The sequence below is a fragment of the Chelonia mydas genome, chromosome 5, assembly GCF_015237465.2.
Source record: "Chelonia mydas isolate rCheMyd1 chromosome 5, rCheMyd1.pri.v2, whole genome shotgun sequence".
Taxonomy (NCBI): domain Eukaryota; kingdom Metazoa; phylum Chordata; order Testudines; family Cheloniidae; genus Chelonia; species Chelonia mydas.
The window spans coordinates 5,443,498-5,456,898 of NC_051245.2; the positions used below are offsets into that span (position 1 = coordinate 5,443,498).

The 13,401-nt window shown below is 50.5% G+C and overlaps 1 protein-coding gene across 5 annotated transcripts in view; it reads left to right on the plus strand.

Moving 5' to 3' along the window:
- Positions 1-13,401, plus strand: part of NOL6 (nucleolar protein 6) — a 73,661-nt gene that overhangs the window by 22,124 nt on the left and 38,136 nt on the right. For all 5 annotated transcript variants that reach the window (XM_037902437.2, XM_043546993.1, XM_043546991.1 and 2 more), the window contains exons 17-21: positions 276-393; positions 614-768; positions 8,373-8,536; positions 10,326-10,478; positions 11,365-11,462. In XM_037902437.2, coding sequence (XP_037758365.1) covers positions 276-393; positions 614-768; positions 8,373-8,536; positions 10,326-10,478; positions 11,365-11,462 — 688 coding nt within the window. The remainder of the gene's footprint in view (positions 1-275; positions 394-613; positions 769-8,372; positions 8,537-10,325; positions 10,479-11,364; positions 11,463-13,401) is intronic.

Sequence of the window (13,401 nt, forward strand, 5' to 3'; positions counted from 1 at the left end):
AATCCTAGGAGCTGCCACGGAGGAACAGACCCAGTGGCTTCTCTCATCTCCTGTGCGGCTTCCCCAGCCGATCACCCACCTGTGCCCTGGAGCACAAGGATTGACAGCTACGGTGCTGGTGTTATGCACATGGCTGCTTGCGTGGCCGTGCTTTTGCTGGCTGCGATGGGGGGCACGAGTATGGCACCGTATTTGGGAGGGACGTGCTGCCTTGCTGTGTGCACCCCGCTTTCTCCAGTATCACCCCATTAAACTCCAGTCTGGCTGTGTCCTAGGTCTTCCCTCCAACCCCCATGAAACCGGATTATTCGTACCACATGAGGATCAAGGATAAGGAGTCGTTGCTTCCATTGGCTGAGAAGCCCTGCCCGGCGTATATAGCCCCAATGAAAGGTAGGGTAGCAAGGAGGGGAAACTGAGGCATGGGGGCCAGGGGGAGAAATAGCCTGCCCAAGTTTACATGTGAAGTGCTGGAGCTGGGAATGAAACCCTGGAGTCCTGGCTCCCAGTGCCTTGCTCTAGCCACTAAACTGCCCAGCCCTCTGCATTGTGACCTGGTCTCTCACTGCTGCCCCGGGCTCACCCTGTTCCTGTTGCTGATTTAACCCCTCAGTCGTGTGCCACATGGAAGGGAGTGGCCAGTGGCCACAGGACAAAGAAGCCATCAAACGTGTCAAAGCCGCTTTCCACCTCCGGCTGGCCGAGCTCCTCAGCCAGCAGCACCAACTCCTCTGCCGGCCTGTGGCCACCCACACAGATGTGTACAAGGTACAGACACGGGAACCTGGGACGTAGGCAGGCTGGGATCCTTCTCTGATGGGCTGGTCTGGTCTCAGGAGTCAAGGAGCTTTTGTGCCTGGCCCTCTGAGAGGGAGCCAAAGGAGCTGTGGGGTGGGTACAGCGGCTGGCACTGCCAGCTGCAGAGCTGGGTTTCTGGCTGGTGGGTCGCAGGGACCACCAGGCCTGAGGCTGGCGTGCTGCTGTTTTTCTTGGAAGGCTGGTCCCTACATGTATTCCGCCGTGGATACGCGTGCGCCTGGAGCTTGAAGACGTTGAAAGCAGCATCTGTTGATCTGCACATGCGCCCTGGCTCACCTTGTGCCTCTGACCAAAGAGATAAAGGGCGGGGCGGACCAGTGGCCTCCCTAGTCCCTTCTCGTTGCCGCATGGGTCGTGGTCATAACCTCCAGTGTCTGAAGCTTCGGCTTTATTCCTTTATCTGTCAGCACAGAGTGAGGTAGCTCAAAGTAGCTTTTAGAGGTTTGAATTTAAAAGTTTTATCTGATAATTTTTATTGTTTTTTAGTTAGTCGCTCTCCAGGCTTGGGGAGCTCTCCTTCCACTCTCCCCACCCCTGTTTCTGGTAGTGGGCTATGTGCAAGACTCTGGGCTGATCAGACCCAGAGTGGGGCAGCCCCCCCGTACATCGACCTGACTCAGCGAGGGGTGCCCCCTGCCACAAGGTCTGAATCAGGAGCGAAGGACTCCACTGCAGCTCCCATGTCGGGGTTTTCTCAGGAGAGCAGGGAGCATTCTCATAAGCATGAGACTAAGTCTTCCTCCAAATCCACTTGGAAGAAGGCCTGGCTAAACCGAGCAAGTCTCTAAGCCCAGCCCAAGACAACGTAGTACGTCCTAAGTCTCAGCGGCGTGAAAGCTCGTAAGTCTAGGGCTCCCATCGGCACCAGATGGCGATCTGGCAGCAAACACGAGCCACCGACCGAACACAGATCACTGAGAGCAGCGGTTACCTGTGGTACCATCCTTGTCTTCCATGGCAGTGCTTGAGACGGTCTCACTGCGTCTCCGGTGGTTCGGGCAGACGGGACCCCTCTCGCTCCAGGAAGAGCTGAGACCTGCACTCCCCCTGAGAACAACTTCTTTCTCCCAGGCCGAATCTCCCCTCCTTCTGGTCCCTCCCTCTCGAGAGAGGTTATGACTCCTCCAGGAGAGCTGACCGTTGGGAGGAGTTGGTCTCCCATTCCCTTGTCGGGCTATGACTTCCCTCCAGTGGCGCTGTTGGACCCAGAATCAGCTTTCTTCTCATCAGGAGATTCTGAACCACCCAGTGAACCATCACTCCCTCCTCCAAGACACACCTTCCTGGTCACAAGGCCTGGACCAGTTTGGGACCAAACCCCCACCTCATCACTAAGGCTAAGATTTTTGTCACGGATATTTTTAGTAAAAGTCAGAGACAGGTCATAGGCACTAAAGAATTCACGGAAGCCCGTGACCTGTCCCTGATTTTTACTAAAAATATCCATGACAAAATGGGAAGGGGCTGGGCCGATGCCCATAGCTGGGAGCTCCAGGCCCCACCACCCCTCCTGGTGGGATCCCCCTGCCCGCCATGCCACGGGGAGCTGTGGAAATCCCCCTGTGATGGGCGGTGGCAGCCAGGGCGTTGCAGGGATCCCCCTGCTGCTGGTGGCATGGGGAGCTGTGGGGATCCCCCATGCCGCCGGGGAGCTGCGGAGTACTACCCCGCCCGCGGCAGCTGGGAGCTTGGGGGCACCACTGCCCTGCAGCTCCCAGCTGCCAGGGCTGAAGTCATGGAGGTCACAGATTCCGTGACCTCTGTGACTAAATCGTAGACTTACTCATCACCTGCCTTGGAACTGTCAGTACCCCATGCCGTGGGAACCTCTGCAACCCCCATTCGATCCGTCCAGTTGGTTATTCTGGGGCTATGGGACCAGTACCATCTCACAGAGCTGGTCTGGTCTGCTAGGGAGTCTCCTCTTCCCTCCCCTTTGAGCGGGCAACTGGATCTGCCCGCGACCCAACTGAGGAGGAGTATGTGCCGGATCTGCTGGCTTCACCGGAACGGATGAGATTGTCTTCTCAGTCTCCAGTATTCTCAAATGAGAAGTGGAGTTCTTCTTACAGTGCGGAGCGACACAGTGGGTTCTTCGGTACCGAAGGGGGGGTTTTTGCTCGATGTATTTCCTAGGCAGTTGGAGACTCATTCTCGACCTCTGCCATCTTAACCTCTTTATTCTCAAACTCAAGTTTTGCACGGTCACAGTGGCATCTGTAATTACATCCTTGGAAAAAGACATGTGGTTTACAGCCCTTGACATGAAGGAGGTCTATTTTCACATGGACATCCACCCTACTCACAGACGCTTTCTCAAACTCATGGTGGGCTCTGACCACTTTCAATATAGAGAGTTCCCTTTCGGCATTGCTACCACCCCTGGGGGGTTTACCGAGGTGTTCTCTACAGTAGTAGCCTGTAGCAGACGCCGTGGTGTCACTGTCTTCCTCTACCTCGATGATCAGCTCCTTGTCGCCAGGTCACGCCAAGAGACCTATGTGTTGACTCGACAATCCTGCTACCCCTTTCCTCTTTGGGGGGGGGTCAGCGTAAATGCCAAAAAATCTGTCCTTGCCCCATGCCGACTTCATTGGGGCATCCTTAAATTCAGTCACAGCAAGGGCTTGCCTGCTGAGGGACAGGTTTCAGGCTATGACCAATCTTATTTTTGCTTTGAGCAGGGGGTTGGACTAGATGACCTCCTGAGGTCCCTTCCAACCCTGAGATTCCATGATTCTATGATTCTGCGTGGCTCCGGGTTGTGGCAGATGTCAGGCCGAGGGCTGTGCTTATGTGCGGGGAGGGATAGCTCAGTGGTTTGAGCATTGGCCTGCTAAACCCAAGGTTGTGAGTTCAATCCTTGAAGGGGCTATTTAGGGATCTGGGGCAAAAATTGAGGATTGGTCCTGCTTTGAGCAGGGGGTTGGACAAGATGATCTCATGAGGTCCCTTCCAACCCTGATATTCTATGGATATCAGGATTGGGAGGGACCTCAGGAGGTCATCTAGTCCAACCCCCTGCTCAAAGCAGGACCAATCCCCAACTCAATCATCCCAGCCAGGGCTTTGTCAAGCCTGACCTTAAAACACCTCTAAGGAAGGAGATTCCACCACCTCCCTAGGTAACCCATTCCAGTGTTTCACCACCCTTCTAGTGAAAGTTTTTTTTCTTAATATCCAACCTAAACCTCCCCCACTGCAACTTGAGACCATTACTCCTTGTTCTGTCATCTGCTACCACTGAGAACAGTCTAGATCCATCCTCTTTGGAACGCCCTTACAGGTATTTGAAAGCAGCTATCAAATCCCCTCTCATTCTTCTCTTCCGCAGACTAAACGATCCCGGTTTCCTCAGCCTCTCCTCATAGGTCATGTGTTCCAGTCCCCTAATCATTTTTGTTGCCCTCCGCTGGCCATTTTCCAATTTTTCCACATCCTTCTTGTAGTGTGGGGCCCAAAACTGGACACAGTACTCCAGATGAGGCTTCACCAATGTCAAATAGAGGGGAACGATCACGTCCCTCGATCTGCTGGCAGTGCCCCTACTTATACATCCCAAAATGCCATTGGCCTTCTTGGCAACAAGATCACACTGTTGACTCATATCTAACTTCTCGTCCACTGTAACCCCTAGGTCCTTTTCTGCAGAACTGCTGCCAAGCCATTTGGACCCTAGTCTGTAGCGGAGCATGGGATTCTTCCGTCCTAAGTGCAGGACTCTGCACTTGTCCTTGTTGAACCTCATCAGATTTCTTTTGGCCCAATCCTCTAATTTGTCTAGGGCCCTCTGTATCCTATCCCTACCCTCCAGCGTAACTACCACTCCTCCCAGTTTAGTGTCATCTGCAAACTTTCTGAGGGTGCAGTCCACGCCATCCTTCAGATCATTAGTGAAGATATTGGACAAAACCGGCCCCAGGACTGACCCTTGGGGCACTCCGCTTGATACCGGCTGCCAACTAGACATGGAGCTATTGATCACTACCCGTTGAGCCTGACAATCTAGCCAACTTTCTATCCACCTTATAGTCCATTCATCCAGCCCATATTTCTTTAACTTGCTGGCAAGAATACTGTGGGAGACAGTGTCAAAAGCTTTGCTGAAGTCAAGGAATAACACATCCACTGCTTCCCCTCATCCACAGAGCCAGTTATCTCGTCATAGAAGGTAATTAGATTAGTCAGGCATGACTTGCCCTTGGTGAATCCATGCGGACTGTTCCTGATCACTTTCCTCTCCTCTAAGTGCTTCAGAATTGATTCCTTGAGGATCTGCTCTATGATTTTTCCAGGGACTGAGGTGAGGCTGACTGGCCTGTAGTTCCCAGGATCCTCCTTCTTCCCTTTTTTTAAAGATGGGCACTACATAAGCCTTTTTCCAGTCGTCCGGGACCTCCCCCGATCGCCATGAGTTTTGTCAAGCCTGACCTTAAAAACTTCTAAGGAAGGAGATTCTACCACCTCCCGAGGTAACACATTCCAGTGTTTCACCACCCTTCTAGTGAAAGTTTTTTTTCTTAATATCCAACCTAAACCTCCCCCACTGCAACTTGAGACCATTACTCCTCGTTCTGTCATCTGAGATAATGGCCAATGGCTCTGCAATCACATCTGCCAACTCCTTTAGCACTCTCGGATGCAGCGCATCCGGCCCCATGGACTTGTGCTCATCCAGTTTTTCTAAATAGTCCCGAACCACTTCTTTCTCCACAAAGGGCTGGTCACCTCCTCCCCATTCTGTGCTGCCCAGTGCAGTAGTCTGGGAGCTGACCTTGTTCATGAAGACACTCAAAAAAAGCATTGAGTATATTAGCTTTTTCCACATTCTCTGTCACTAGGTTGCCTCCCTCATTCAGTAAGGGGCCCAGACTTTCCTTGACTTTCTTCTTGTTGCTAACATACCTGAAGAAACCCTTCTTGTTACTCTTAACGTCTCTTGCTAGCTGCACCTCCAGGTGTGATTTGGCCTTCCGGATTTCCCTCCTGCATGCCTGAGCAATATTTTTATACTCCTCCCTGGTCATTTGTCCAATCTTCCACTTCTTGTAAGCTTCCTTTTGGTGTTTAAGATCAGCAAGGATTTCACTGTTAAGCCAAGCTGGTCGCCTGCCATACTTACTATTCTTTCTACACATCGGGATGGTTTGTCCCTGTAACCTCAATAAGGATTCTTTAAAATAGAGCCAGCTCTCCTGGACTCCTTTCCCCCTCATGTTATTCTCCCAGGGGATCCTGCCCATCAGTTCCCTGAGGGAGTCAAAGTCTGCTTTTCTGAAGTCCAGGGTCTGTATTCTGCTGCTGTATTCCCTGTGTCAGGATCCTGAACTCGACCATCTCATGGTCATTGCCTCCCAGGTTCCTATCCACTTTTGCTTCCCCTACTAATTCTTCCCGGTTTGTGATCAGCAGGTCAAGAAGAGCTCTGCCCCTAGTTGGTTTCTCCAGCACTTGCACCAGGAAATTGTCCCCTACACTTTCCAAAAACTTCCTGAATTGTCTGTGCACTGCTGTATTGCTCTCCCAGCAGATATCAGGGTGATTGAAGTCTCCCATGAGAACCAGGGCCTGCGATCTAGTAACTTCCGTGAGTTGCCGGAAGAAAGCCTCATCTACCTCATTGCCCTGGGCCGGTGGTCCATAGCAGATTCCCACCACGACATCACCCTTGTTGCTCACAGTTCTAAACTTAATCCAGAAACTCTCAGGTTTTTCTGCAGTTTCATAGCGGAGCTCTGAGCAGTCATACTGCTCCCTTACATAGAGTGCAACTCCCCCACCTTTTCTGCCCTGCCTGTCCTTCCTAAACAGTTTATATCCATCCATGACTGTACTCCAGTCATGTGAGTTATCCCACCAAGTCTCTGTTATTCCAATCACATCATAATTCCTTGACTGTGCCAGGTCTTCCAGTTCTCTCTGCTTGTTTCCCAGGCTTCTTTCATTTGTGTGTAAGCACTTGAGATAACTTGCTGTTTGTCCTGCTTTCTTAGTCTGAGGCAGGAGCTCTCCCCTCTTTCGCTCTCCTGCTCGTGAGTCCAGGGTGCACATCAATGTTCTGGAGTTGCGGGCTGTTCAAAGGGTTTGCAAAGCTTTTCTCCTGCTCATTCAAGGTCACTGTGCCATTGTGATGTTGGACAATATCACAACAGTCTTTTATATCAACCAACAGGGAGGAGCGAGATCCATTCCCCTGTGCGCAGAAGCGGTCAGTCTGCGGAGCAGGTGCGTTGGTAGTCTGCCTCCCAGGAAACCAGAATGTGCTAGTGGATTTTCTCAGTAGACATTGTGCTGTTGATCGTGAGTGGGAGCTACGCAACTCTGTGATGAACAATATTTTGACTCCATGGGGAAACGCCACTAGGGACCTGTTTATCTCCCAAACAGTCAGGAACCATTAGCTTCTTGCGCCTTGTCTTTCTTATCCAGGAGAGTTGGTGAGCTTGGAGCATTGATGGCGGATCCTTCTTACTCTGTATTCCATAAGGACACGGTTTCATTAAGTTTACACCCTGAATTTGCCCCCAAAGCAGTTTGCATTTCACCTGAACTAGTCAGTTCACTTACTTGTGTTCTTCCCAAAACCTCTCTCACCCTCAGAAGAATCCCTCAATGGTCAGCGAGCCTGAGCCTTTTACCCGCAGAGTACAAAACCAGTCAGAAATTCTCCTAGACTGTTTGTCACCAAAGTGGAAAGGGTCAGGGGTGAGGCTGTCTTCTCTTAAAGAATCTCCAAATGGATCTCAGCAAAGCAAAATACAGCCCACTGGCTGGCTAATCTTTCCCCTCCTCCTGGGGTAAGAGCTCATTCCACAAGAGTGCAGGCAATGCCATGGTGTTGCTTTCAGGAAGTGCCTTTTACTTGATATCTGCAAGGTGGGTACCTCGAGCGGCTTTCACACCATTGTGAGATGCTACAGCTTGGTAGCGGATTCGTCCGTTTGGTGCATCTTCTGGAATGGTGGTCCTTGGTTCGGCTCTGCCATCCACGACCTCACACTCCCCTCCTTTCGGAGTCCTGCTTCTCCGTTGCCCACAGTGGAATACACAGAGGGACCAGCACTCAAAAAAGAAAAGAGAGTTATTTTACCTTGTAATAACTGGAGGTTTTTCAAGATGCGTGGTCCCTCTCTGTGTTCCACTACCCACCCTCCTTCCCCTCTGCTTTGGATCTTCTGTGATTGGTGGTGGAGAAGGAACTGGAGAGGTGGTCGGCCCTCCCCGCCCTTCATCTCTTTGGTCGGAGGCACCAGGTGAGCCAGGGTGCATATACAGACTAGCAGTTGGTGCTTTCAGACTTCTCCAGCTCCAGGCACATGTTATGCGTGCATGCTCACAGTGGATAATGGAGAGGGACGAGACATCTCCAAGAACCTCAGATACTATAAGTAACTTTTCTCTTCTGCATCCTTGACTTGGGGATACAGCATCGTCCCTGCCTCAGAGGGACGTACCTTGGCTTGGGCTGTAACCAAGCTCAAGGCATAGCCCGTGTATGTTGCTCTGGGCTCCTGCCCCCACCCACCGTGGCTCACTCTCCTGCCCTCTCTCAGGATGGCTATGTTTTCCGTCTCCAAGTGGCCTACCACAGGGAGCCCCACATCCTGAAGGAGGTGGTCACTCCGGAGGGGATGCTGAAGTACCGGGACACGGAGGAGTCTCAGCAGCTGGAGCTGGAGACACTCCACCTGCCCTACCTGACCAGCTCTCTGCACGGGTAAGGAAGAGGGTATGCCCTGCAGGGGGAGGGGAGTGCATTATGGGTAGGTGTGACCATTGGTGCCTGGAGGTGCCATACTGAGATTGCTTAATGGGGGCAAACCCCAAAGAATGGGACACACGATCCCCCAAACTAGTGGTTATTCTCATAATTAGGTTCACCAAGCCAGCAACAAAACAGCATCTACAATACCTTCCTGGTTACCAAGAAGCCAAAACCACAGCTCCCTTAAAGTAACCCAGCCTTGGGCTCCCACCCAGACAGCCAAGTCAAATATGATGAAGATTACGAAAAATCTTGTTCATCATATAAAAAGTGCTACCAATCCCAAGAGATCAGACACATTACCCACCAGGTCAATGAATATTTCAGATCTTACCCAAATACGTGCTTACAGCCAATTCTTGTTAACTAAACTAAGATTTATTTTTTTAAAAAAAGAGAGAGTATTATGGTTAAAAGACCATTATTCATACAGATATAAATAAAAGTCTTAGGTCAGTTTCATAGTAGAGATAGTGAGCTGCTGAGTTGCACAAAGTTCTTTCCAGACTCAGTTCATTAGGTTATAGTCCGAATAGGCAGTCCATATGAAGAGTTTGTTCAAATTCTTCCATGGGAAATAGCAGGGCAATCCAGATTGGAGCTGGACAACTCCATCTCATGACTCAGGTTTCCCCTGACCAAGCTTAAGCAGATCTGAGATGCAGGATCAGGGCCCCAGAGTTATTTTATAGATCACTGGCAGGCTATCAATAGCCTCTTGACAGCAGCTATTCCTTGGGCTTTGAGGTAAAACCTTCTATTTCCTGTGTATAAACAGTATCAGAGGGGTAGCAGTGTTAGTCTGTATCCACAAAAACAATGAGGAGTCCGGTGGCACCTTAAAGACTAACAGATTTATTTGGGAATAAGCTTTTGTGGGTAAAAAATCCCCTTCTTCAGCTGCATGGAGTGAAAATTACAGTTACAGGCATAAATATATATTGGCACATGAAGAGAAGGGAGTTGCCTAGGTAACTAGTTGCATTTGTCAGCATAAGGTAACTATCCATTAAGCAGTTCATAGATAGTTTACTACAAACTTCAAAGAGGAACATAGACAATGGTATTATTACACCATCTAAATGTTAATAATTCCTTTCTGATCTCTTAATCAATAGAATATAGTAACAGACAGGAACCATCTAGTTACATTGTTAATCTCTAACAAGATATAAGTAAACACATACAAATACCTTTTAGTATTTACCTCTAATTACCTAACAATGTAGGTTTGCATCTCAAAGCTCTAGTCTGTCGGACATGGCTATGTTAGCTATTTATAAGGAATGGCCCTAATGACCAGTTACATACTTTTCTGATATGTCTTTAAAGGTTGCATTTGGGTCGTTTAGCCTACTAATTGCGTAACTCTTTCTGCCTCAGTGTCACAGTCGGGAACTGGTCCTCCAGCTCTCTACACCTATAAGGAATGGGCAGAGCACTGTGGGGGAGAGAGGAGTGCATTGTGGGTAGGAAACTGATGGGCAGCTTTCTGCTAGATCTGAGACACCTTCCCCTCCAGTTATGACAACCAGTGGGTCTGGGCAGTCGCTATGGAGTGAATGAGACTGACCCATTCCCCCTTCCCTCTCTAGAAAACCCCAGTAAACCCAGTGCCTGCAGCTTGCGAACAACAGCGAACGATCCATCCACTCACAGCTCTGTAATCGGAGGCCATTGGGGTGGCTTGGGTGACTGGAATAACAAGGTGATGCTGTTGCTTCTCTTCCTTCACCTGCAGGCTCCAGCAGCAACACCCCGCCTTCAGCGGCACCTGCCGGCTAGCCAAGCGCTGGGTCCGCGCCCAGCTGCTGAGTGACAGCCTCTCGGATGAGTGCGTGGATCTGCTGGCGGCGTCTCTGTTCTTGCACCCCGCACCTTTCACCCCGCCGAGGTGAGAACCAGGGTTCCCCGGCCTCATTGCTTTTTGTGTTGGATTAACTCCCTCCTGTTTTCTTGAGATGCTTTGGGTGGGGGAACTGAGGACAGGGCTGGGAGTCCTGCCCGGCCCCTGGGAGGGTGGGGGGGGGCGGGGCTGGTAGTCCTGCCCGGCCAGCGGGGGGGGCGGGGCTGGGAGTCCTGCCCGGCCAGCGGGGGGGGCGGGGCTGGGAGTCCTGCCTGGCCAGCGGGGGGGGCGGGGCTGGGAGCCCTGCCCTAGCACACACTGTTTTTAATGGCTTATTAATGAAGTGCAGTTGGGGACCAGTTCAGTCCTGAGAAGCTGAATGGGTGGCTGGTCCAAAGCCCGGAGCCACCATGGGCTATGAGTAGGGACCTACCAAATTCACAGTCCATTCTGGTCAACTTCAGGGCCAGAGGATTTTAAAATTGGTCGATTTCAGATGTTTACATCTGAAATTTCAGGGTGTTGTAACGGTGGGGGTCCTGACCCAAAATGGCATCAGGGTGAGGGGGAGGTTTGCAAAATTGTTGTTGGGGGGGGGGGGGGTCCCCGAAGATTGCCACCCTCACTTCTGCGCTGCCTTCAGAGCTGGCCTCCGAGCTTCCTGCAGTTAGAGGAGGTTCCCGGAGGTGCATGTGGGTAGGATCTCCCCCATGCTGCCAGGAGCGCCCCAGCCTGGGTCTCCTACCTGCTAGTCGAGGCCAGTGACAGATTAAGGCAATTTCCTTCCTAGCTCCCCTAGCTGGGGCTCTCTGTTGGGGCTCCGCAGAGCCTGGCTCGTTGATGTACCATTGCCTGGCTCGGCGCCCCTCTCTGTGCAGGGGGAGCATTCTCTCTCCCTCTCATCCCGTTACATTGGTTTCTGTCTTGCCCGCAGCTCCCCTCAGGTGGGCTTCCTTCGCTTCCTCCACCTGCTCACGGCCTTCGACTGGAAGAACAGCCCCCTCATCGTTAACCTGAATGCCGACCTCAAAGGTGAGTCGATGGAGCCCCGTGCGGCCCATGGTGCTGTGCAGCATGTTCTCTGGCTGCCCTTAGCTCAGGTCTGGCCGTGAGGAGATGAGAGATGCCAGCAGATCGTGGCCTGCCTTGTTCTCCGTGAGAGCCCTGCAGATGGTGCTTCTAATAGGTGGCTCGGGATTGGGAATGGGGTATATGGAGCCTTCCACCACAAGGTTGTGGGGCTCACTGTGACCCAAGTGGCCTGCATCTGTTGTGGCTGGCAGGCAGACTCTGTGGAATAAGATCGATGGGCCTCGCTTCCTTGTAGACAGGTTAGAGAAAAATCACTGTCCCTGTTGGCCCTAATAGCACTGTGGCTGCCATGGAGACTTCTCCATTGGGAGATCTCTCCATGGCAGGAGACAGGTGCATTGACTGGGCCGTGTGAGGAAAGCCTTCATACTGTCCTGCCTCAGGGTCTTGTTACCTCAGTTAAACCCTCTGGGAAGGGTTTTTGTACGATCCCTGTGTATGTGTTCAGGAAGAGGGGAAAGGCCAGGGACTTGGCCTATTCAGAGGCTGGTTGGGTTGCCATTTTGGGGGTGGGAGCCAAAATCGAGATCGCCTGCCCGGGTTTCACTGCAGCCACCCAGCAGCTGTTGGGAGAAGCTGCTTTTCAGCTGCCGCTGATTGGGGCCCGTTTGGAGGTAGAAGCTGAAAACCTCCGTATCCTGTTACCAGTCACCAAAGCTCCCTCTGGCTGGGAATGCCTTCCTCGTTGGAGTGGTTGGCTGGGAACCCAAGCAGCAGATTATCTGGGGCTCAAGGCGCTTGGTATGTGGGCTGGTTTCTTGTTCTGTTTTTCCCGTGTAGGTTTTAATGTCTTAATCCCCCAGGTGTTTGGGGGTGGGGGAAGGTAGGTTCTTTGTTTTATTGCTTAGATCTATTGGTGTAGCCGTCTCTGATTTCCAAGGCGTTTGGCTCATTTCCTCCTGGACATAGTTTGCCTCGAGGCAATACCTGAGCTCTAGTCTATTCATTGTCAGACATGTTTACTAGCACCGCCACCTGGGACGCCATGTGGACATGATAATATAGGACATTGAACTGGGACTTGGGAGACCTGAGTTCAGTTCGTGGCTTTGCCACTGGCCTGCTGGGTGATTTTGGGCTGGTCGTCACCACTCCCTGTGCCTCAGTTTTCCCATCTGTAAAATGGGGTTGAGGATACTGACCTCCTTTTGAGATCTGTGGATGAAAAGTGCTATATAGGAGCTAGTGTTGGTATTATTTTTAGGGCTGTCAATCACAATTAATTTTTGAGTTAATTGTGATTAAAAAAATTAATTGCAATTAGTCGCAGTTTTAATCACACTGTTAAACAATAGAATACCAATTCACATTTATTAAATATTTTTGTATGATTTTCTGCTTTTTCAAATATATTGATTTCAATTACAACACAGAATACAAAGTAGACAGTGCTCACTTTATTTTTTTATTACAAGTATTTGCACTGTAAAAATGTCAAACAAAAGAAATTGTATTTTTCAATTCACCTTATACAAGTACTGTAGTGCAATGTCTTTATGGTGAAAGTGCAACTTACAAACGTAGGTTTTTATTATTTTTTGTTACATAACTGCACTCAAAACCAAAACAATGTAAAAATTTAGCGCCTACAAGTCCACTCAGTCCTATTTCTTGTTCAGCCAATCTCTAAGACAAACAAACTTGTTTACATTTACGGGAGATAATAAGAAGCGGGCAGCATTGATAGTGTCACTTGAAAGTGAGAACAGGCATTCGCATGGCACTTTTGTAGCTGGCATTGCAAGGTATTTACGTGCCAGAAATGTTAAACATTTGTATGCCCCTTCATGCTTCGGCCACCGTTCCAGAGGACATGCTTCCATGCTGATGACGCTCGTTAAAAAAATAATGCATTAATTAAATTTGTGTCTGAACTCCT